The sequence below is a fragment of the Aedes aegypti genome, chromosome 2, assembly GCF_002204515.2.
Source record: "Aedes aegypti strain LVP_AGWG chromosome 2, AaegL5.0 Primary Assembly, whole genome shotgun sequence".
Classification (NCBI taxonomy): domain Eukaryota; kingdom Metazoa; phylum Arthropoda; class Insecta; order Diptera; family Culicidae; genus Aedes; species Aedes aegypti.
Genome location: NC_035108.1, coordinates 45,337,880 through 45,363,887, shown reverse-complemented (window position 1 = coordinate 45,363,887; position 26,008 = coordinate 45,337,880). Strand labels below are relative to the sequence as shown.

General features: G+C 39.8%; 1 protein-coding gene across 2 annotated transcripts; it reads left to right on the top strand.

The window, feature by feature from the left end:
- The first annotated feature begins 1,470 nt into the window (after positions 1 to 1,470).
- Positions 1,471 to 20,991, top strand: LOC110675502 (shematrin-like protein 1). Of its 2 annotated transcripts, none has more exons than XM_021840726.1 (3): positions 1,471 to 1,604; positions 20,164 to 20,407; positions 20,471 to 20,991. In XM_021840726.1, the coding sequence occupies exons 1-3, from the start codon at positions 1,587 to 1,589 to the stop codon at positions 20,509 to 20,511; spliced, it is 303 nt and encodes a 100-aa protein (XP_021696418.1). In that variant the 5' UTR covers positions 1,471 to 1,586; the 3' UTR covers positions 20,512 to 20,991. The 2 variants fall into 2 exon arrangements, with proteins under 2 accessions (XP_021696418.1, XP_021696417.1); XM_021840725.1 differs by having other exon boundaries at positions 20,164 to 20,410.
- The last annotated feature ends 5,017 nt before the right edge of the window (positions 20,992 to 26,008 follow it).

The following is a 26,008-nucleotide window of genomic DNA, read 5'->3' as shown; positions in this document are numbered from 1 at the left end:
GCCAATTTCCAGCTGCCGGCCACTTCTAGAACAATAGTTTACCACCAACCAGCAGGCCAAACAAGCAAACTGACATTGAAAAATGTGCCATGCCTAATGCAAAACCGTCGTAGTCCACAGGGAGGCCGGCTAACCGCAGCAGTGTTGCGATTTACTTGTTCGCGACACACGCGCTCACCATATGCTGCTGCGGGCTGATCGTCCAACCGATGGAACGCGCGCGGCACCAAGATGTTCCAGCCCAGCATTGCACAGTGGGCAAAAGCGAACCTAATACTGGCACTGGTAATAAAAAATTGATATATGTCAGAGGAACGAGATAGAAAATTGGGTCGAAAACAAGGCTGGTAAAAAGGTATCGGGGCAAAATGAACACTTGCGTGAAATTTAGTGATTCCAATATAGTTAATGACTGTCAATCGTTCCGAAATGTAAAAGGGCTCTCTCTCAATCAAGATAGCAAAAAAGAACCTCTCTAGGTTCGTTAGTTTGCTCAAAAATTAGATTCTTCAACCGCCTTTCTTATGTGACAATTTAAAACTGAGAAAAACTCAAAGTCAAATTTCAAAGGACAATTGAAGCAAAACATAAACTTTAATACCGTCAAATATTCCAAATGCAATATAGATTTCATGCAGCGTATGAAGCATATTCTCAGAGATAGAGGGGGTGTCCATTTCGCCCCGTATGCTCATTATGCCCCTTATCCCCCTATATTATAAAATAAGCTTGAGCTATCCTGAATCATATTTTGTCTGTGTATACTTCAATAATACCCGATTGTATCCAATATGGCAAGAAAATCTGAAAATTTTCCACCTATACTTTCATATTACAGTCATCTTTCCCTAACTCGATATTGAAGGGATCATCGAGTTAGAGAGGTATCGAGTAACAGAACACAAAACCAGTGCAACTGCGATCCAAGGGACCATCGAGTTAGCCATGAAAATCAACTTTTACTATGGTTCTCTAACTCGATATCGAGATACGGAATATCGAGTGAGGGAGAGTTAACTGTATTTATAACAACTACAGTCAACTCTCCATAACTCGATGTTCAAAATCAATGCAAATTAAATTTAAGGGACCATCGAGGTAGCCTTGAAAACAAACTTTTACTATTGTTCTCTAATGGTTCTCTTCTACGTTTTCTGCCAGTGATGCGGTTTTGGGTCCGTTTTTGCCCATTGTGCATTGATTGCGGCCCCTCAGCGAAAGACGCGCGCGCCGTAATCGTCTAATCAAATCATCACTATCGGCACCGCATTCCCCCTTTGCCCACGATCATCATTGGGAATAGTCTTGACCGGGCTAGAACTATGATTACTAGCAAAGTACTAGTACTATATGTAGTAGGTAGTGGCCGGATGATAGTGGATGTTAGTGGTGGTGGCAGAACTAAATAATAGTAGTGTGACGGTTCTGAGGCGGGTTCTCGCGCTTTCAGCTATATAAACGACCGGAAAACTTCTTATCGGCAGTCAGTTCTCAAGCGCCAAAACAAACTTCAAGACTCCGGAGTCGCTCCAGTCGTGTGATAAGTGCAACAAAAACCAACCCAGTCAGATACCCATCAGAAAAAAATGGCATCGTTCAAAGCTGTGAGTGTTGTTTGATTTTCAGGAGATGGTTGGGTGATATCAGTGATTAAGGACTTTAACAAAAATACAGTGTGCCGCAAAACGTGCTCGTCGCTTCAGAAGCGTTGAAGTCTCTTGTTGGTGTTGTTAATGTTGGTGTTCAATAACGTGTCCAAAAAGCAAAGAAATAATCGTAATCAAACTGTTTTGTTTTATTGCTAAATATAAGGAATACCCTCAAAGTGATCACATTACTCAGCGCTTCAAAATATTCTGTTATTTATTGGAAGCATTTTCAGAAATTCTCTAATTTACGAAAAAGGATACAAAAATTAGAATCGCAACATTTTTCAAGAATAAATGGTTTTTATTGTTGAAAGAAATGAAAATGAATCAATTTTTAACAATTAAAGCCGAAACAGTAACTTTTTAACACTTCTTCGAAGCTATAAATAAAAAATATTTAAAAATCATGAAAATCGAAAGTATGAGGCGAATGACCACTAAAGCCACTTCCTTATCTTTAAAGTTCAATTGAAAGTATCTTCGTGGTTTCCGGATGTCGGACAAGTTGCTCCAGAACTGGGGCTTGGCTATTTTTAAGGAAGGTTCTATGTTATAAGTATCTAATGTGAAATTTAATTAATCCTCTAATACCCAAGCCCGCCGCCAGACTACATCATTTCTTCATATTTTGTTTCACATTTTTCCGAAAAGTGGTGTATGAGAAAGTTGTAGATCTAGTTAAATTCTACAACTTTGCTGAAGGCAGCATGCCGTTAACTTTAAAATCTTGTGAGTTACAGGCGAGTTTAGAGTTTTTTAAGTATATTTTTGAAGTGACTTTTCAAAATTTACAAAAATTACGTTCTCACAGTTTTTGCAGCAAAAGTTGCCTATTGTATGGCCTTTCAAATGCCGCTAAAAAAAATTTATCGAACCAACTCCTTGAGTTATGGTCGTCTAAAGATTTCATAGTTTTTCACTTAAATTTGCTTATAACTTCAAAATCACAAGAATTACAAACTTGCGATGTTGAGCAATAATATGTATCATTACTTCCTCAGCAACTCTTCTGAAGACCACATTCACGTGAAACTGAAAATAAAAAAGTTAGACTTAAATAACTGATTTTTCGGGTCCACCCTAAGTTTAAACATTCAAAATCAATTTACTTAGCTCAAATGAAGAGTTAGATCAAAAGTGTCTTCGACAAAGTTGTCCAAAATAACATTCTCTAAAAGTTTGCAGAAGATCGCAGCCCCAAATTAAATCAAACAAAAAAGTTTGAGTCAAAATTTTAACTTAAATAAGGGCCACCCTATTCATAAATTTTCTCAAAAGATGTACAACTCAATTACGAATAACTTCTCTGAAGACATTGAACGTCTAAAATCGACGAGAACAGAGAAAATGCTTTTTTCCGGCTAAATTGTCGATTCGGACCATTGTGCATTTGGAGCTTTTTGCTGAACAAGTTCGCAGTTCAATGCGTGAAGTGTACACCAGAAATGACCATCATTTTAATTAACCTGCTGATGTCTTACTGCAATATAAAAATAACCACAGAATCTAAAAGTTGATTAATATCTATTACCATCGTATAGAACAACAGAAAAAAAGTTTCGTCGGGATTCGAACTTGTGCCTTTTGAGTGTCGATCTAGTGTGCTGACGCTAAGTCATCTTCACTTTTTGAATGAAGGATGATAAACTTGGAACTAGTCAAGCGCACTCTGTCTGACGGGGTTTGATGGCAAAAACGCTAAATATTTTCTGAACAACTAAAGCGCACCAAGTCCACATCAGTTGTTTAATTAATTTTTAATTGCATTACGGCTCCTGTGTGAGTTAATTAACAAATTATATAACATGCAAATGTAAGTATTTATTGCATGTCAATATCTTTACATCATGTCAAAATGTGATTTTCAGATAAACAGTACTTGGTGTGGTGTAGCTGGATAAAATTTTAAAGAAAATAGTTCGACGCCGCCAAAACAATAGTTAATTTTAATTAGTCAATTGCTGCCCAATTTCACTGGCCTTTGTTTCTATGAGTTGCTTTGAATGAATAAATTGTAAGGATATAGAAGGAAATTGAAAAAAATCTTGCTTAATAATCCTTCTGATGACGTGCGTTGGTTTATGGTTCACACTGGCTTAAACAAATTACAGTTTTGCATGTCCTTCCAGAGAAAAATTGTGATCTAAGATTACAAGGGACTGTTCAAATGACTCGATATTTTTATGGTAGAAAGGTTATGGTTATTTGAGTCCTCTAGTGTAAAAAACTCAATTCGGGAAAAATGGCACTTGGTTCGGCTTAGCAGAGCCCCAACCATTTCGTCTAAGAAAATTGAAAATCGGTCAGGCGGTTCAGACATTTTTGCGTGTCTCAAGGGTTTTTAGTAGATTTAGGGTCGCTGAATTTGATGCCGTTTTCAGAAATGTTCCAGCACGTCACAATTTTCAGGAACAAGCTGCCAAAGTTGCATAAAACATTGGTTTCATTGATTTATACATACAATTTAGAATATGATTTAATCCACCAAGTGTGCAAAATAAGACTTTAACTTTGATTTCAGAGGGGGACGGACCTGGTGTAGTGGTAAGAACACTCGCCTCTCACGCCGAGGACTTGGGATCGAATCCCATCCCCGACATAGTCACTTATGACGTAAAAAGTTATAGTGACGACTTCCTTCGGAAGGGAAGTAAAGCCGTTGGTCCCGAGATGAACTAGCCCAGGGCTAAAAATCTCGTTAATAAAGTCAAATCAATCAATCAATTTGATTTAAGATATAATTTGGTTGAAATTGTATGATAAAATTTAGAATGAATCTATTTTTTCAACAAACTCATAGTCTCCATACAAAATTCTTCGTTTCTGTCATATTCTAAACCACTAAAAAAGCATTGAATTTTATGAATTTCGTTGCTAAGTATTGAATTCTATGGCAAATTAAGCAAATAAATTGCCATGTAACCTGGCAATCTTGCATGAAAGTTGGTTGAAACAGTCAAATTTTGTATATTCAATAGCCACAGGCTTTACAGGGTTTTATATCTCAAAAACCAGATGTGCTATGATATTTTCGACGGGAATGGATTTAACAATTCTTAATTAGCGGTATTTTGGTGCTTGAGACAAACACGTGTTCTGCAGTGTTTGTTTCACTTATAATTTGGCCACACAAAGTGAATGAATTTCCAAAAGGAAAAAAAACGTGCAAAAATGTTTGATGCATTATTCTGTAGCATTCAATGAAAGCTAAAAAATAAAATAAAAATATTGATTAGCTTTTTAGTAGAATTGTTTTAACTTTCCGCTGAATTCTATCCAAAAATTCTTGCATTGTCTACCTCATTAACCATTTATCACGAATATTTATAGATCTTTTATTATTATTTTGACTCATTTATTAGATTTACGCTTTATAATTGCCCATTTTTTTTCGATCGGCGTGATATATGGACAATTTGGTAAACTTATACCTATTTCAACTAAAATCGACATTTTTATCCTAAAAATTATTAATTAAATTATGAACAGATATTTCTAACGTACTGTACATCGTGAAACTCTTCAAATGTGTAAGTTGTTGTGGCATTTGAACGGTTTTTAATTATACATACGAAATCTAGTTTGGCTGAAATCTTTAATTATTGGTTCAAGTGTGTCATCTACAGTATGGCCCATTAAAAATGCGAAAATCGTCATATCATGTGTTATGGTAGTTTTTACATAGAAAATGTGAATGAAATATAAATATTATTCGTTACTTGTATTGTATAATCTATTTAGACTCAGTGTTTCGCTTTGCACATGATTTTTATCTGTTACTTTCACCTTACCAGAAAGGAATTGGAAGCATACCTTCAAATTTTATCATGCGGACGTCGAGTTCAATATCTGTGTGATGAAAGCTTCTAAAACATCAACAATGACGTCAGCTTCTTCACAGGCCTTGTCTCCAGCATACGCCCAGATCAAATGATAGAATTGGTTCATACCTGTATTATTGGAGACTTAAACATATTTTCGAAAAAACGACTAATTTTGGAGAGCTTTTATTGAACCTTCATATATGTGTGATAAGCGGCTCCGTTTTGCTCAAAACCTATGAACTAGTATTGATATAAGTTGTCTCTAACCAAAGGAACAAATTTCATCCTCAAAAATTTGTTATAGGCCTCCGTATTTATTTTTTATTCAACTTTAACAAAAAATAAAGGCATATCAAACCTATAAGACGCAAATGCCCTCAAAACTATTACCCTGGCAATATATTTTATTGTGATAATGAAAAACACGTTCAATAAGAACTCCTCCATCCTCTGATACCAAACAAACTAAAATTTTCAACAATAAAGTGTGAATTTTGAAGGTGGAAAGTTTATCACCAGAGTATACGACAATCAGACGCTGTTTCTTGCTTTGGGTGGACAAAACCTTTGAACTTCTTTGCTTTATTACATTATTTAGGACAGTAAGAAAAATATGACAAAAATTGTCCTGGATAGCGAAGTTATGTCAGAATATACTAAAATAATCAGAAATTACATTCACTAACATAAACAATGAAAATAACGCTTGTGGATGCTATATTCACGTTCAAACAATTTTCGCATTTTTTTATGGGCCATACTGTATTTGGCGAAACTTGCTGGAGTAATATTTATAAAAATATAAACATTATCAACAATATCATAAGAATAAACTAAAAAGAGACACCAGTAGTGGTTTCTTAAGTACGGGAATAGCTGACAATTTGCACCCAAAATTAAATTTTTAAATATTCAATAATAACATGTTTTTCGGCGTATTGAGTATTGTTTTACTACATCTACATCAAGATTTTACCGTTATTCAGTGCTGATATTGTGTAATATTCTCCACATCCGCCGTAATATAAGAGTAATACACAGATCATATTGAAAAGACACAAACAAAACTTTTTATTTATTCGAATTGACTAGTGAAGAGCTCCGCATGTGATGAGTCTTGTTAATTATAAAGCATCCTCTCATGACGGTCAACTTAAAAATATTTTTTTAAAATAGCAATTAACATCTGCTTTGTAAGTACCATGGGAAAGAAGGAAATTTCATTACAAATAAAATTACATGCGATGTTCATTCCAATTAGAATTCGGGCACACTGACCCTAAGCGTTGAAAAATAGGTTATTTTGGATGATATTTGAGAAGCTCAAAAGCTAATACTTTTTGAAGTTATTTATTTTTAAATGGCATAGTTCTTATGAAAAGATGCGAAACCAACATCATGAGGCTAAATTGGTGGGTTTTATAAGCTTAAGACAAAGTGAACCATGACACTTTTGATCATGTTTGACGTTCATTTAGTCGACACTGGGGTTGATCCTAGCGTTTGGTACTAAAATTAAGACAGGCCTTTATTTTTTTTATTTTATTTGTCGTCAATCAATAGTAGACCGTTTCATTACACACTAATTTTACATGTTTTTCTTATTTCTAACAGGAATTATAAAGGAACATTTTATGCTGCAATGTTTTATAAACGAGTTTACAATCATCGAACTGAATTGAAATATCGCTTCAATTTGGTTTTTGTCGTTGTGAAGTCAATACTAGCGCAATGTTTATTATATGTTGCCATCATCTGATTAAGAGGCCCATATTTGGCATAGTTAGTACGATGATGGCACGTAAGGAATATATTCCGGTTTCGCAGTTGTCGGAAGGATGCATAAAAATTTAGTTTTGCTAAGAGTTCTGCGGAGTCAATACGATGTGAAACAATATCATTTACGAAGGACACCATTGCGAATTCACGACGCACTTTTAGAGTTTGTATGTTGATAAGCATGCAGCGTGCTTTATAAGAAGGTAGAGGAAATCTTGTCCAACCTAATTTACGTAGGGCAAACAGTAGGAATTGTTTATGTACTGATTCTATCCGTTCTTCATGTGTTATTGAAAAAGGAGACCAAACTACACTACAATATTCAATTATTGACCTTACATATGTAGTATATAACGTTTTAATTGTGTACGGGTCATGGAAACTATAACTAAACCGTTTTATGAATCCAAGCATGTTATTTGCTCTGTTGATGATTGTATTATAATGATCAATGAATGTTAGTTTTGAATCTAAGATGACACCTAAGTCTCTGACTCTGTCACATTTTACCACTGGCTGATTTCCTAGGGTGATTGTAACGTTTGGCGTGTCTCGTTTTCTACTAAAAGCTATTAAGTTACATTTTTTTACATTCAATTGCAGCAGGGATTTATTACACCTGGTGTAGAAGACTTCTATTTCATTTTGGAATATATTTATGTCCTCTTTATTAATAATTTCTGAATAAAGTTTCATATCATCAGCGTAAATCAGAACTTTTATGTGTGTAAGGATCAAAGAGATGTCGTTGACAAACAGTATGAAGAGAAGAGGGCCCAAATGGGAACCTTGAGGGACTCCAGAGGTGACTTGAATGGGATTCGATTTACTTCCTTTGAATCTAACTATTTGTTGACGGTTGGTTAAGTAGGACTCAATCCATTTCAGAAGATTAGACTCTATTCCTAGTTTTTGTAATTTGAATAGTAGCATAGGTATATCAACGCGGTCAAATGCTTTACTGAAGTCAGTATAAAGTGCCTCTACATGGTGACCATTATCCATTGCAGTGAGTGTGTAATTGACAAATTCTATTAGATTTGTATTTGTTGAACGTCCTTTAAAGAATCCATGTTGAGCATTTGTTATTCTGCTTTTAATTTATTGAATAGTTTTTCATTAATGATTGCTTCGAATAGTTTAGGAATACAAGAAATAATGGCAATTCCACGATAATTCCTTATGTCAGATTTTTTTCCATTTTTAAAGATGGGTACCAGGTATGAGCTTTTCCATGAAGTACCAGGCTCTAATGACATGTTAAAAAGCCAAAACAATGGAGTTGTAAGTTCTAGAGCTAAGCTCTTCATGAATAATGGTGGAATTCCATATGGTCCAGACCCTTTTGAAACATCTAACTTATTCAAGCCTTCCATGACGTCTTTTACGTTGATATGACTGATTTCAATGTCTCTAGTATATTCTGGTAAGAAATCAAAGTAATTGCAATCGCGGTCTTCATCATCAAAAGTAGTATAGATTTCTTGAAAGAAAAATGCAAAAAGATTGCAAATTTTCTCGGAGCTATCACCAACGTTTTTGTCAAGATGCATTATCGAGGGAAAATTATCTGACTTCAGTTTTGTATTGACGTAATTAAAGAAATTTTTTGGGCAAGATTTTATTTCATTTTCAGTTTTTAAGTTGTAATCCTCATATGCGTTATCTATGGCTTGATTAAGTAGATCACAAATTGATAGATAGCTTGTTAAGTTTTCATTATTGTTATTTCTTTTGTATTTTTTATGTGCTTTCTGCTTGCGGTTTTTCAAATTTTTTATTTGTTCATTGTACCACACTGGAGTCTTGGAATGGTTTCTTCGCCTTATTCTTTTTAATGGAACCTCGTCAAGAATAATTTCAAATAACAATTTGTAAAATACGTCGACTGAGGCTTCGAGATTTCTTTCGCTTCTTAAAATCGTTTGCCAATCTATCCTGTTTAACCTTTGCCTAATATTTTCATAATTTGCCGAATGATATTGAAAAACTTCTTCATATTCGCAGTCATCAGGTCTGTTATTCTTGTGTACAAAAATTGAGAGCTCAATTGCCGTATGGAATGCTTCATTTTTCCATAATGGGGTTAGTGATTCAGACACACAGAAGTCCTCATACATATTCGTTAATAAAAAATCTAAATAGTTATTTTGCTTATTTTTAATGTGGTTAACTTGATTGAGGCCTAAGCTAGCGATTTTGTCAAATAAAAATTGCAATGTTTCGTTATCACCAACGGTTGGAAGCAAGATGCACTCATTGTCAGCGTCTGGAATAAAGTCAATGCTTCTTTGATTAAAATCTCCGAATATGTGAACTTTTACTTCTGGAGAGAGCTTAGACATGATTTCGTCAGCGATTTGGAAAAATTTATCATAAGAGTTTTTACGAGCATTATTTGGGGGAAAGTATACCAAGGCAAACACATGTGTTTCGCCTTCCACAAGTATTTTCACCCAAACATGTTCGAATTCTTCACATTTTTCAGTGCTGATAATTTCCGAATTAAATTGAATTGAAACAGCAACTAGAACTCCACCCCCTGACTTCTTTTCAGACGTTTCAAAATTCCGGTCATCTCTATAAACATTATAGTTACACCCAAACACTTCTTCACTCCTAACTCCTTCATCCCAACTTGTTTCATTTGCTAAAATTATTGGGAAGGAACAACTCAAAATTTTGTTATGAATTTCTCTTATCTTCAACGAACTTTTCATTCGGTTGAAATTTTGGCAATATACTACGATTTCTGTTCCAATTTGTGTTGGATTTGAAGAAGTGTTCTGGGTTGAGTCAATTGGAATACCTGATTCTTGGCTGTCTCTTACCTCTTCACTGTGTGAGGAATGTGTCAAGTACAGTAAACTTCTATCTTGTCCTACCTCTATAGAGTGCGTTAAGTCGAGTCCTACCTCTAAGGAGTGCGTCGATTGCGCCGAAAACACGAATGTTGAGCATGGCACGCTTCACATGATGCAGCTGAATTTGATGAGCATCCGGTAGAAATCCTATGTGACTGCCTGCCATGCGCAGGTTGCTGATTTTCGACGCATGTCCGGCTGGGATTCAAAATTTCTCCTCGTTGAAATTGTATGGGCCGTTGAGCAGCCGGTGTTCCTGATGATGAGCACTGTGGTGGTCTGGAAAATCTCTCCTTTGCTGCTGCCAAAAGTACTCGGTCCGGTGGTAGAAAGCTGTGACCGCCTGCCGCTATGAAGTCTCCATCCAGTCGACCCGCACTATTCCGATTTCGACTGTCGTTTGGATGATGATTCATTCCGTTGTCAGCTGTGTTATTGCGGTTGATTTTTTGCTTCCTTCTCCGCTTAGCCTTTGCCGCCTGTTTTTGCTGATTAAGGCGGACTATTTTGCGCGCATCGTAGTCCGTCCAGTCAGCCCTCCACACCTTTCTTGTTCCAAGGCAGCGCCAACCTGAGTTATCGGCATCATTTTCGCGGTTCAAACTGGTGCATGAACCGTGTGACGAAGTAGAAGGTTCAGTGCTCCTCGGGGCTATGATTTTCGCTGACCAAGTTTTCAATTCGTCGAGAATGTCAATGCCTAGATATGGGTTCGAAGACATTGCGGTTGTGGCTGCCAAATCCAGGTGCAGCTGATTGATTTGACATATGCCATCATTAATGTTTTAGAGCTCAGTGGCCAAGTTTGATGATACAGATTCTGTTCTTCGGATAGTTCAGGGACGAAAAGCAAGTGGACTGTATTTTAAGAATTTTATTTAACGAAAACAAACACGTCTTAACTCGACGGAATTTTCTACTTTTTTGATTTCCTTCTTTCCTTTCTCCTTCCTACTTCCGTTCGCATCGCGCCAAATCTACACAAACCCTCGCTTTCTTTCTACACCTCCTGTCGTCTGCGCCGGTAGCACACAGAGAAAAATAAAACATTTGATTCTGTTTTACACTCTAAAAAAAATTGATTCAAAAACCGAACATTGAATAATAAATCTTTCCACTTTTAGTGTAACATACTCCCCCGGGTGAGGCGAAGGTCTCACTTCTCCTTGGGCTCTGCTTGATCAGTGCAGTCATCGATGGGAAGCACAGCGATCTGGGTCGTCGGTCGCTTGTAGATGCTGTTGCTAGTGCGGATCGTAACCACACGTACCACTCCGTCCTTACCTGGATGCGTTTCAACAATGCGACCCAACTTCCAGGTCTTGGGTGGCATGTTGTCCTCCTTCAGAATTACCAGCAATCCAGTTCGCAGCAACGTAGGGTCCTTGTACCACTTGCTGCGCTTCTGAAGACTCGTCACGTACTCATTCGACCACCGTTGCCAAAAATGCTGCATTCGTTTTTGCACCAGCTGGTATCGTGACAAGCTCGTCTCCTTCAAATCATCGTACAGCGGTTCTGCTATCGCCGTCAATTCCCGTCCAACTAGGAAATGTCCTGGGCTCAGCGCTTCGTAATCCAAGGGATCATCCGTCAGCTGCACAAGAGGTCTCGAGTTCAATACACCTTCTATCTGGATCAATAAAGTGTTCAACTCTTCATATGTCAAATAGCTCTCGTTTAGTGTCTTGCACAAATGGGATTTCATGCATTTGATATTAGCTTCCCAAATACCTCCCTGGTGTGGAGCCTTGGGAGGGTTGAAGCTCCATTTGATTCCTCTGGGCTGGCAGAACTCGTTTACTTTGTCGTCAAGCACCTGAGACTGTAGCAGGTTCAACAGTTCGGAAAATTCTCGGTCTGCTCCCCGAAAATTAGTTCCGTTGTCAGAGAACAGCTCAGATGGATTTCCTCGTCGGTTAGCAAATCGATGAAGCGCTGCCAGGAAACCATCAGTCGTCAAAGAGCTCACCAGTTCGAGATGTATGGATTTGGTAGACATGCATACGAAAAGACACATGTACACCTTCACCTGGGCTCTCATTCGTCCAACCTTAATGAAGAATGGTCCTGCGAAATCAATTCCAGTCCTGGCGAAAGGTTGGGCAGCAGTCACTCGGCAGCTCGGAAGATCGCCCATATACTGCTGTACGTCTCTGGGGTTGGTCCGGAAGCAAACTACACATTTTCTTAGGACTCGATGAATAGTTCGCTTCGCGTTCACAGGCCAAAATTTCTGTCGAACCACCGCAAGAAGTCCATTCAAACCGACATGAAGATGCTCACGATGCAACGCTTCTATTCGCACCTCCGTGAAGTGGTTATTCTCCGGCAAAATCATCGGGTGCTTCTGGTCTTTCGGCAAGTCGGAGTTCCTTATGCGACCGCCAACTCGCAGAAGCCTTTCGTTGTCGTCGTACATTGGGTTCAAATTGCGCAGTTTTCCCTTCACTGATTGATTCGCTTGGATACAACTGATTTCTTCCTTATAGACCACCAGCTGGACAATGGTCACCATCGCCTTCTGTGCTTCGGTGTAGTCTTCGCTAATCAGTGCACCACTTCTGCGCGTCGTCTTGTTACCCTTCAAGCGGCAGTTGTGTAAGAAACGAACCACGTACCCGAAAATATGCTGCAGCTTTCGATAACTGCTGTACTTCAGGATCACTTCGTACGGCTCAAGTTGTTTCTTCGGTATTACAGAATCACGTTCCGGTACCAAAGTCGTCACAATTTTATGGGCATATTCTCGTGGCTCCACCACACCACATTCATCGTCTTCAACAATAGGAATCACACTTGGGCCAAACCACCATTCTTCACACCGCATTAAATCCTCAGGGAATACACCACGTGACACCAAATCCGCTGGGTTGTGCTGAGTCGAAATATAGTGCCACGTGTGCCACGCAAAAAGTTTTCTTACTTTCACTACGCGGTTTTGTACGAACACTGGGGTATTTGGCTTCATTTGTTTCAACCAGTTCAACACTATTTTCGAGTCCGACCAAAGCACCACCTTTGCGGTTGTTAATGCTAAGGTTTCGCGCACTTTATCCACTTGTTCCGCTAGCAGCAACGCAGCGCATAACTCTAGCCTCGGGATCGTCATCTCATCAGGGGTTGTGTCCACCTTGATGTCTCGTTGTAGTTCTTTCATTGGGGCAACTCGTGACTTGCCACAAATCAGTCGAACTTCTGCAGCACCATCACTCTTCACGCTTCTCATATAGATGCAACATCCGTACGCCACCTTAAAAGCGTCAGCAAATCCATGCAGCTCCACAGCAACCGTATCGTCAATAGTAATCCGCCGATCGATCCGGAGGGAATTCAAACAGCAAAGCTCGGATCTGAATCGGTTCCATATACGAAATTGCTCCTTTGGAATCGCATCATCCCATCCTACGTTCTGTTGCCATAGCTGTTGCATTACCAGTTTGGCGATGAGTACCACCGGTGCTAGTAAGCCATGAGGATCGAACAGTTTTGACATATCGGACAGCACTGACCTCTTCGTGGGAAATTCAGAGCCATCGCTAATTGGCTTCACGTGGAACAGGAATTCATCGCTGGAGGGATCCCAAAGAATGCCAAGAGTTTTTATCACTCCGTTGATCTCGCAGTCCTCGAAGTTCATCTGCTTCTCCCTGGCATCTGCTGGAATGTCCTCAAGTAACGCCTCATCATTCGCACACCATTTGTGAAGCTGGAAACCACCTCTATTCAATAGTGCGATCAAATCTCGCTGGAGCTGCCTAGCATCGCTAAGCGTGTCAGCACCAGTCATCACATCATCGACGTAAAAGCATTTCTCAACTGCCTCGCTCGCTGCTGGGAAATCTCCTTGCTCGTCTCTAGCCAACTGGACAACCGATCGTGTCGCCAGGAAAGGCGCTGCAGCTGTACCGTAAGTAACAGTATTTAACTCCAACTCCTTCATTGGCTGATTTTTCGTTTCTCTCCACAGAATTCGCTGATACTTTCGATGAGCCTCGTGAACCATCACCTGCCGATACATTTTCGGGATGTCGGCGGTGAAGACGAATTTATGCAAGCGAAATCTCAATATCACATTGAAGAGTGACTCTTGCACTGTGGGCCCAATCTCCATCACATCGTTTAACGACAAATCTGTACTACTCTTCGCCGAAGCGTCGAACACCACTCTCAACTTGGTAGTTGAGCTGTCCGGTTTAATCACGCAGTGGTGTGGAAGATAGTAGACAGACTCCGGCCTAACGCATTCGGGATCCGTAACAACTCGGCAATGACCAAGTGTCAGATACTCGCTGATGAAATCAACGTACATTTGCTTCAACTCCGGCTGACCTTCTAAGCGACGCTCCAGAGACAAAAATCGTCGCATCGCTTGGTTCCGGGATTCTCCGAGCTCTCCAACATTATCGCGGAATGGCAGCATTACCACGTAACGGCCATCCTTGGTTCTACTGTGCGTCTCCTGGAAACTTAGTTCACATCTATCGTCTGGCCTTGGCGATGCATCACCTCCAAACTCGTCGATAGTCCAAAACCGCCGCAGCAGTTGGCACAGTTGCTCTTCGGTTTCCACCGATTTTCCAGCTTGACACACCTTCACGGTTCCGATCACCGCAGAGTCGGACACCGGTCCAGAAACGAGCCATCCAAGCTGACTCTCCTGCAACAATGGTAGATTCGGGGCCAATTTGATCTTACCTTTTTGCAGCACTTCGAAGAACAGCTCCGCACCGAGTAGCATGTCAATGCGACCTGGTTCGTAGAAATGCGGATCTGCTAGTTCCACCGACTTGGGAATCTGCCAGCTGTGTTTGTCAATCTTAGAAGCCGGCAATGCACCGGTCACTCGGGGCACAACCAGATAATCCAACGATGATTGGAAACCAGTTGTTCTTGATGCCACTCTAGCGTTCACTCTGTACTTCACGACAGTCTTCATTCCATTCACTCCATCGATTGGGATGTTGGCACCCTCCTTTCGCAGCCGCAACAATTCCGCCATTCTGGTTGACATGAAGTTTGCCATCGCTCCGGAATCCAGCAGCACACGGCACTTATGCGCTACTTCGTTGGAATCATACACCATCACGATAGCTGTCGCCAACAAAATCTGCTTCGGCTGCATTGGCTCGATTGGAATCGTACACTTTGCTGCTGTCAGTGGATGGGAGGAACTCGTTGCTTGCTCTGCCGCAGGTGGCTGAGGGAATTCAACTGCAACAGGCTTCTTCTCTTCCGGATGCATCAGTGCATGATGTTTCTTCGAGCAAGTTGGACACGTTTTACCGCTCTTGCAGGCTACCGTTCGATGTCCTCGTAGCAGGCAGCTGAAGCATAATCCCAGCTGCTTCGCCTTCATATACCGCTCGTCAACATTCAACCTTTTGAACGCTCCACATGCATCAATCGAATGAGCACTTCCGCACACGGGACATCCATCGGTCGTCTTCGAAATCATCACAGTGTGCGTCTTACTGGTAATGATAGATGGCTGGGTCTTCATCGGCACGATCTTGCTCTTGATTGGCATGACATTTTGTTCACACCGCTCCAGAACATGGCAATGCTTTCGCAGGAATGCAATCGTGTCCTTATACACAGGTAACTTACCGTGTTCACAAGATGCTTCCCAGCTTCTTCGGGTACTCGGATCCAACTTTGACGCTAGCAACGTGATAACGATGGCTTCAGACATCTTGTCCATCTTGAGCTTGTGGAACTCCAGGGACTCCACACGCTTCGTACAGTCGTCGATCAACGTTCGAAGTTCGACTGACGACTCCTTGGCCATCTGCTTCAAATTCAGCAACCTTGTCACGTGGCCATGAATCACCATCGAGAGGTTCTCGTAACGTTCGACCAGAATTCTCCATGCACCGTCGTAGTTGTTGTCGTTGAGGGTCTGCTCATCGATTGCCCCCTTCGCTTCTCCGACCAACGCCTTATCCAAATAATGGAGTTTCGTCGCCGGGGAATCCTGGGTGCACCGGTCGACAATATCGCAAAATCGCGCCTTGAACTTGTGCCAGTGCTCGTATTTGCCGTCGAATGTTGGCAATGGTGTTTGCTGCAACAACAACGATGGTGGCATTCTATACGGCACGACACTTTCTGGTACGCCACTGGATCCAGCACGATCTCCGATTGCCACAGTATTACATTGGAACTTCACAGCCAGCAGCTGCTTCTCTCGCTCCAACGCTGCCTCGTTCGCAATGGCCTTCTCGATGTCTTCGTAGTGCTGTATCATCTCACAGAGGGAAATTCGAACAAACTCGTACAGCTCTTCAAATTCGACGAATTTTGGCTCGAATTCTTCTCTTCTCTGTGGTTCGGTGAGGTAAATACGATTCTGAAAATTGTTGTATTCCTCATAAGAAGAATCAACCGTCTTCAGATACAGCTTCAAGCCATGATGCGTGAACTTTTCAGGATCCTGTTCTGCATTCAAAATGGCCGACTTTATTCGCTCCACTTTCGACCTTGCAGCGTGGCAACACTGCTCTAACGCAACAACACTTGCCGCCATTTTCTTCTCTTTCTGCCGCTGTTCGGCTTCCTCTTTCTGCTCACGCACACTACGATGCACACCGAATTCGCCGGTCGGGGTTGAAAATGGCGTCGACGGAAACAACACTTTCTTCACTTTACCAGAACGCAAAAACATTACATGCGAATAGTTCTTTTAGTTCTTCTTCTCACTACCGCACAATTTTCACGCTCTTCTTCTTCGTTGAGGCTTGACCTCCACTTTTCAAAGTTGTATTCTGCCGTCCGATTAGCAGCTCACACTTCCGGAACACGCAAGTATCCGGGAGCTTTCTTCGACCACTCAATCGGGAACAGAATTCAATTTCCGACCACGTTTGTCGGAAAACACTATCCGATGCAACGCATGCAATCGGATTCACTTCGCGATTCGACCGTCGCAACCGCCGAAACTCGCGTCGATTCTTTCTCGTTCCGCGCACGAATCGAGAATCTAATCTGCTTCCATCCACTAATCCGACATCCGGCTCGAAGGACCAAAATGTTCTTCGGATAGTTCAGGGACGAAAAGCAAGTGGACTGTATTTTAAGAATTTTATTTAACGAAAACAAACACGTCTTAACTCGACGGAATTTTCTACTTTTTTGATTTCCTTCTTTCCTTTCTCCTTCCTACTTCCGTTCGCATCGCGCCAAATCTACACAAACCCTCGCTTTCTTTCTACACCTCCTGTCGTCTGCGCCGGTAGCACACAGAGAAAAATAAAACATTTGATTCTGTTTTACACTCTAAAAAAAATTGATTCAAAAACCGAACATTGAATAATAAATCTTTCCACTTTTAGTGTAACAGATTCGGAAGACTTCGATATGTTATCGTTCGTCATTTTAGTGACAGTATCAAGTATTGTCGTTATGTGGTTTTTTATGGCTACTACGCAACCAGCTAGACTACTGGTTTTGTTAATGGTAGCAAGCTCATTCTTTATTGTGGTCATCAAAATCTCGAGCCCTTCGAAAGCTTCATTTACCATGCTTTGTTTGTTCTGCTGCAGATTAGACCGATGAGCCACTTCGGTGTTTGCATGGAGCTGCTCGGTAAGAAGCTTTTGCTGCTCAGTAAGGCGATTAAAATCCAATTTCGCCTGGAGAAGTTCTTGGCAGCTATCGCAACAAGGCAGAACATATGAGCTGAAGTCCACCACTTTTTTGTCCTTCCTCCGCATTGAACTCCGGTGCACAGTAACGCCGATACACGCGGCATGAAATTTACGTGGACACCCCGCACATGTCCACAAAGCCGAATCGACGGAGGCATCCAATGCACAAATTTCACAGTTCATGACGTATTCAAAAAATATGTTTAACTAACGAATTAAAAAAAATTAAAACCACGCGCGGGGTCGGAGCAATTAAAAAACACGTCCGTACTGATTGACGACTGACTGAAAAAAAGGGCCCTTTTTATTCAGTATTTGATGGCTGACTAGGGTGAATGTGGTGGAAAATTTTCCGATGGATTACTTTGGATTATATTTTTAGATCTAATTACTGCGATTCAGACTTAGGAAAACTTTTCCCTGTACGAAACAGTACAGGGTCATTGTAGATTCCCGCAGTCTTTGACTCTCTAGGACACAAGCAACTAACATTTCTTTATCACCAATGCATTGATTTGGAGCTTTATGAATCAAGTTATGAAGAGAGCCAAAATAATTTCCATCATTATTCTTTTTGTTTGCATTATTTCCCAAGTGGGACAAAGTCTGCTTCTTAGCTTCTATGTTATCAACTGTATGTTTGTAAATGTTATCAACTGATTGTTTTTTTTTACCATGCTGCTTTTTCTTGTTTTTATATCATTTGGCGACGACGATGAGACTCTATGTGGCAATTTACCAACAGACCCATTTTGCGCCAAATTGCAATCCGAGCTGGCAGCACCCTTTCAGATTTAAAAGAAATTTTGTGGATGTGACTAAGTGACTCAGCTAAGTAACCCACTTTGCATACTTAGTTTTTCCTAAATGTATCTGGACTGAAAAGTGCCAAACTTCTTCTTGACATTAACGTCCTCACTGGGACAGAGCTTGCTTCTCAGCTTAGTGTTCTTATGAGCACTTCCACAGTTATAACCTGAGAGCTTTCTATGCCAAAATTGTAATTTTCGCATTCGTGCCAAACTTGCTCACCCGTTTTTTTTTTTCAAAATAATGTAATCGAAAAATGGCTGCGTTGCCACTACAAAAAAGTGTTGTATAGATGGCTTGTAATGTAGATATTATCTAATTTTTTTAATTAAAATACTTAAAAATATCTCATTTGTGGCCTACACTGAAAAAAAAACGATTTTTAATATTTAAAGACGATTTTGAAAAATGGCTATTTTTTGTGTAGATGAAATTTTGTCTTGCGTGGTGGGCACTGCCGTGAATCGCAAGTCAGTGCCATCTGTAAAAAGTAGGCATTAAGAAAATGCGCTATGAGGTTTTCAAACACGTTTTCCATACGAATATTCGAAAATTCCAGAGGATTAGAATATTTTCAATCTTAATGAAGCGATTTGTTGTTAATCAAATGTTCAATATTCTACTAAAATGATGGCTACAACCTATAGAAGCTTTTAATCAATCAATTGTTAAATTTCTTATGTGTTGTAGAACAAAAGCTACTATATTTGCATTTTCGGAAGTTTATTCAGCTCTTATTCAAAACACAAACTGCAAGTGGAATAACAGCTTTTTTATAAGCGGAAATTAATATTATTCAATTAATGATTCAACTAAAAATTTGTTCAGCAATGCTTGCTGCTATGCAGCTTGTATTAAGCACGTAAGTATCTTAAAAGCTACCAATTGTTCCTTGGGACTTTCACAACTTGCTTTTCACTACGATATCTTTCCGATAAAAATATAAAGACGATCAAAACAAGTTACATTTTTTTGTTCCACGGTGCGAAAGTCTGTAGTGGGACTGATATGCGATTACAGTCGAAGCTTGTTATAACGACATCGCAAGGGACCGTCGTAATAGAGAAAAGTCGCTATAGAGAATAGTTATAACATTGAAATATTTTTCAAGGGACCGAAAAATGTCGCTATAGAGAGCTTTTGTCATTATAAAAGTTGTCGTTACAGCGAGCTTCGACTGTACTTTTCATTATGGGATAATTTGACTTGCTGTTTTTTCCTATTTTTTTCCGAAAAAATCATATTATCTTATTAGTGCAGCGGAAAGAGCATTGGAAGAGATGTTGAAAACTTAACTCAACTCAATTATGACGAAAATGCAGATGGGACTGACTTGCGATTCACAGCAGGGCACTTTTAAGGAAAAAAAAACTAAACCAAAACTAAACAATTGAAAGTCACAATCACCTCAGAATTCAAGGAAACTCAATGAGCGAGTCAATTTTGTCTTATCAGTTTACTTTGAGTTATCGAGAATTTCATATAAAAAGGGTTCACGACACGTTCTACTGTAATTTGTTCGTCACATAAATCTGTTACAAAGACTCAGGATATAATTTCTCTTTCTCTCTCTCTCACTTCCAAACAGACCATCCTCTTCGCCGTCATTGCCCTGTTCGCCCTCGTATCCGCCATCCCAGCTCCACAGCAGCCAGCGGCCCGGCAACCGATTGCTCCCCGCCCAGCCGGAGTTGGCCCCGCTCCAGCCGATGACCTGGAAGCTGCCTCCGAAGACAAGGACCTGAAGGGTGCGTCCTCGTTCGGCTACGGATACTACGGCTACCCCGGCTACTACGGTGGATACTACGGTTATCCTGGATACTACGGATATGGTCGTGAGTTCCCCAAAAGCTTCTCAACTTTCAATCTCTGACCATACCTTTTCTTTCAAACAGGTGGATACCCATACTACCGCTACGGAGGATACTGGTACTAAACGAGTCTGTCTCCTTCATCGATCCCCTTCCGTGTCCTGCGACAGGCCACGCCCGTGTTTCGTACCTGTGCTATCCATTTCCGGCTTCATTCTTCCACATGTTCTTCCATCGCATACTTGATCCACACCATTCAGGCGCGAGTCAGTGCGCCAACGGCTAACAATCCAAAGGATTCGCAGTACTGCTATGGCTTTGTCGTGAGCCGCCTTGTTCGATAATACCTCCCGTGCCTCCATTGCATCGACGACAGGCAGGACCCGTAGTGGAGTTCCCTTTCAACTCTGCCTCTTGGCAAACGAACTGGAAGCCACACATGGGTCCTCGTTCCGTACGGTTTGCAATGGGGAAGCCGTTTCTCCTTTGTTGTACTTAGCATCAGATTTTGTGTATTCCAAATGCTGCCGAATTTATGAGAAAATGATAAAAAAAAACTTTTGTATATACCTTCTACGTTTTCTAATAAAAAATATTTAACTGAAAATCAAAATGGTTTTCAAAAATGAAAGAAGATACGTCGTTAGTCTTTTCCAGCCTAAGTTCAAGTGACCCAACCTTATTTCCCTTCCTTTTCCTTTCCCATCGGGTAGATAGACTTAAATATGGCGTTGTTAGCTCCCGATTGGCGGGGAACGTGCCTCAAATCAAATCTCCCAATTTACGAGAGCCGATCTTCTGGTACCTGGTAGTGATAATTAAGCTGTTGCGTGGGCTGTTCCTTACATCTACATTGCAAATCTAACCATAATCCAAGTTTTCAAAATTTGATCAAAGTTGATGTGGAAATTATTTTTGAATCACCCCTAATTGGGTTATAGTTATTAACACATTCTGAATTTTCGTTGCAAATTAAATCAGAATCTAGCTTTTCCAAATATGTGATCCTGGAAGTGTTTTTAAAAAACTTGTGAAATCATTATGAAAATCACTTGCAGTGGCATAGCTAGGGTTTTCAGGGCCCGGTGTGGAGTCAAATTTGGTGGCACCTAAATTGAAATGTTTGTCTTTTTAATTTAATTGAGATTTTGAGTAATAATTGAGGTAATAATTAGGATGTTTTGGTTTATTGTATAGACTTTGATCGTACGGATCCTCATAGGCATCCAAAGTTTTCATAAACAACTCGCTTCCATATATCTTTGTAATTCTTGTTTAGTTCGCTTCCGTTTTTTTAGTTCTTTGATTGAAAAAACTTCACTCTAAGACTAACATGCAGTTGCCACTCGAACCAGTTCGACTCTTAGCGTGAAATAAATCGAAGTTTGAATATGGAAATGCATTGTCTAGCCATTGAGACGATACTTCATGTTCGATACGGTATGGTGTTCGTCCTGAAGTGTAGGTTCTGCCTGGGGTCGAACATTCAATACAGGCATAAGAGTTTCGTCTTCATTTAGATTGCATGGCAATAACTCAAGCGACATTGTATCTCGTGATTGAAAACTAACTCCGTAATGACAGATTTTCATAACATACTTAGTCATCATTCTGAGCAGATGGTGAGTCTGATATGAATATCATCAAAGTCATGACTTTATTTCTGTTGACTACGGTTCAGTAGTTATAATCAAAACCGTTATTGAGGACCTCTCGATTTTTGACAATTCTTGTCTCACTCAAACTGCCACAACTCGAAAATTTCTTAAACAATCCCTTCACAATAACATGGTTTTAGAAAGAAAAAACATAGGAGCTTCATTTGCAAAAATAAAAATATTTGGCGCCCATATTGGATTTTATCAGAAAAACTGAATTTTCTTGATGTTCGCAACCACCGATTTTAAAAGTTTTTTTTATCACTGGGGTCATGCACAAATTACGTCGTGCTCAAAGGGGGGGAGGGGGTCCTGCCAAGCGTGACAAGCCTTACAAAATTTTTGGAGGACTCATACAAAAAGTGTGACAAAGGGGGGGAGAGAGTCAAAAAAGTTGAAATTTAGCGTGACATAATTTGTGTACCATCCCAGGAAAGCTGAGCTATAAAGTTTAATACATAATATGATACTGCGTATAATATCACATAGGGAAAGTGTACCAGTTATGGCCATAGTAATTCCCTATTTGGCCATACGTAATATTTTGATAACATTCACATTTAAAATCTTTTTGGATGCTATATCTTAAATCTAACTGCTACAACACACAAACATTTTCAATATATGAATACATAAAAAAAAACCACGTATGACGAAATAGGGAACCACTATGTCCATAACTGGTACACTTATCCTAGGTATTAAGCATTATGGAATTAATTTTTCACATTTAAAATACATCACAGCAAGCGTAAATCGCTACCGCACCATTATATGACCGCAAATTACACCAGCGCGATAATAAATGGTCTACAAAATCGCACATAACTTTTGTTTGAAAAAACATATACCTCTATTTTTTCATATTTTGTGTAAAACTAGCTCAGCTTTTCAGTGATGAAAAAACTTTTGAAATCGGATGTTATCTATCTATCTATCTATCTTTATTAACGAGATTTTTAGCCCTGGGCTAGTTCATCTCGGGACCAACGGCTATACTTCCCTTCCGAAGGAAGTCGTCACTATAACTCTTACGTCATAAGTGACTATCTCGGGGATGGGATTCGATCCCAGGTCCTCGGTGTGAGAGGCGTGTGTTCTAACCACTATACCAGGTCCGTCCCCTTAAAATCGGATGTTGCGAACATAATGAGAAATCAGTTTTTCTGATAAAATCCAATATGGCGGCCAAATTCAATACGGCCGCCAAATATTTTTATTTTTGCGAATGAAGCTCCTATCACGCTTAACTTCATCCGCTCAGAAATGAGTGCCGAGTACACAAAATCAGCCTCTCTTCATGCAGCACAGATTCTGTGCAAAGGGGGCTGTACACAGTTTTGTGCAAACGGTGGTAAACAAACCGAATGAGTGAAAAGCGCACAGAGGAGGAACGTTTGGAATGCGGAATACGCTTCCATTTTTGTTTTTGCTTCTGAAAACATTGGAAATACATTCAAATTTTAAAGTTTTCAGAGATTTTTTCATTCGAATAGCCGAAGCGCAAGCAAATGGGGAAAAAACTTCCGCAATTGCGTTCATCTTCAGCCTTTTCGTCTGAAAAAATCCCGGAAAACTTCGCATCCTACCAATGGCCAACTGCTTGCTGCCGCGCGGGAGATGACTGACAGTTCCATTTCCATCGATCCGCGCACAGCCAATGGCCAACACATCGCTTACACATAGCATGAGTGCGACTAACACAGAATTTTCACTCAGCCAGAGAGTCCTGCATTGGTTGCCTCATTCTGTGTAGTCTTAACTCATGCGCTGCGTTGAGCAGGCTAAGCGTGATGTTTTCTTTTTCTAAATCATGTTATTGTGAAGGGGTTGTTAAATAAATTTTCGAGTTATGCCAGTTTGAGTGAGGCAAGAACTGTCAAAAATAGAGGGGTCGGTTTTGATTATAACTACCGGGGGTCCATCAATTTGACCAACCGAATGTAGTAAAAAGTATAGACACACTTGGTTTATGAAGTCGAAAGAGCACAATAATTTATTTGACCTTCGCTTATATAGCCTGCATAACAATAGTATCCCAGATAGCCGTAGCGGTAAACGCGCAGCTATTCAGCATGACCAAGCTGAGGGTCGTGGGTTCGAATCCCACTGGTCGAGGATCTTTTCGGGTTGGAAATTTTCTCGACTTCCCAGGGCATAGAGTATCTTCGTACCTGCCACACGATATACGCATGCAAAAATGGTCATTGGCATAGTAAGCTCTCAGTTAATAACTGTGGAAGTGCTCATAAGAACACTAAGCTGAGAAGCAGGCTCTGTCCCAGTGGGGACGTAACGCCAGAAAGAAGAAGAACAATAGTATCTCATTTGGTATTATTCTAGGGTGTTGGTAGTAACTCATATTGATCAATGGAATAATAGCTTGAAGAGCTAACTTTACTGCCTGCACTGAAACTATAATATGTTATATCTTTCCCCTTGAGAACATAGAATACATTTTTAAAAATTTAGACCATTTAACATTCTTACTGAAACCGATGAAATGCTTACTACAATTATCAAATCAATCAGAACTGATTATTAAAACTTCATTCATGCAATTTAACTCGATTCTATTATCAATTATTAACTAATCAATTTGTTTCATCTATAATTAAAATTTCACTTAAAATATATATATTCTTCTTTCGAACATTTACGCTTTAGTCTCTTAGATCTTCTTAATTCACTTTTCGATTGCATGCCTTCATTCGATAGCAACACTGTTGGATGCACTTCACATTTTGCTGGAGGTGGAGCATAATCATTGGATGGAAATCCTATGAACGAATCTTCATCATCGATACTCCCATACTTTCTTTTCTTGGCTCTATCTCTGTTGAGCATCGGTTGCGATTCTCGACCCAAATCATTTCGACGATCTTGAACATATTTATTTTCAGAGTCACGGCTGGTAGATGTCGTCGGTGTCTGGGTATCTTGCCCACCTATCCGGAACGTAACATTACGCCTGGGTCCGGATTTGCGTGGTATGTTCACCTGCCCCTTGTGAGCCGAGATGATATGCGTTCCGATGGAAATCTGTAAGATATTTTGAGAGATTCGTTTAATAAAAACAGCCTCAATCCATTTGGGAATATCTTTAGTGTTAGGATTCTAATAATAAACCTTATCCCCTGCTGTTAAAGTAGCTAATTTATATTTAGTGACTTGAAGATTCACATTTTTCATACTCGGATTTTTAATATTTGTATCAGTTATCTGTGTTGACAATTGTTGTTTATATGATTTCTTCGGATTTATCAAATCAATTATTGTTTTAGGAAGGAAACATAGTACTTTTTCTGACGAATAAACATCCTCGTCGGATAAACAAGTATTTCGGTAGGTCATAAGGAAATAACTAATTTTATCTTCCATGTCCAAATGTTTTGTTTTAGGATCCAACATGATTTTTTTTAAAACATCTTTGGTTACTCTTACTAAACGCTCGGCTTGGCCATTACTTTGTGGATGATATGGAGGGCTTTTAAAAACTTGAATTACCTGTCTTTCAAGAAATCCAACGAAATATTCCGAATTGAATGGAGGCCCATTGTCCGTAACTATTATGTCCGGTAATCCAAATGTTGAGAAATATGTATGAAATCTCTTAACAACCTTTTTTGCTTCGGTTCTGTATTTCATACAGTAGATTTCAATTTTGAATAACTGTCGATTACAAAAAGAAAAGTTTGTCTCTCAAAAAAGAAAAAAGTCAGCATGGATTCTGCCAAATGGTCTTGAACCCGGAATCCACTTAGACGTTTTGTTTTGACCCGGAATCACTGCCATTTTTAAGCAAACATCACAAGTTTGCACAAATGTTTCAATATCGCTATTTATTCCAAACCAATGAATAGTTTTACGCGCCTGCTGCTTCATCTTAACAATGCCAACATGGTTGGCATGTAGAAGCAATAATACTTTGTTCTGCAGAGAAGCTGGAATGACCATCCTATTT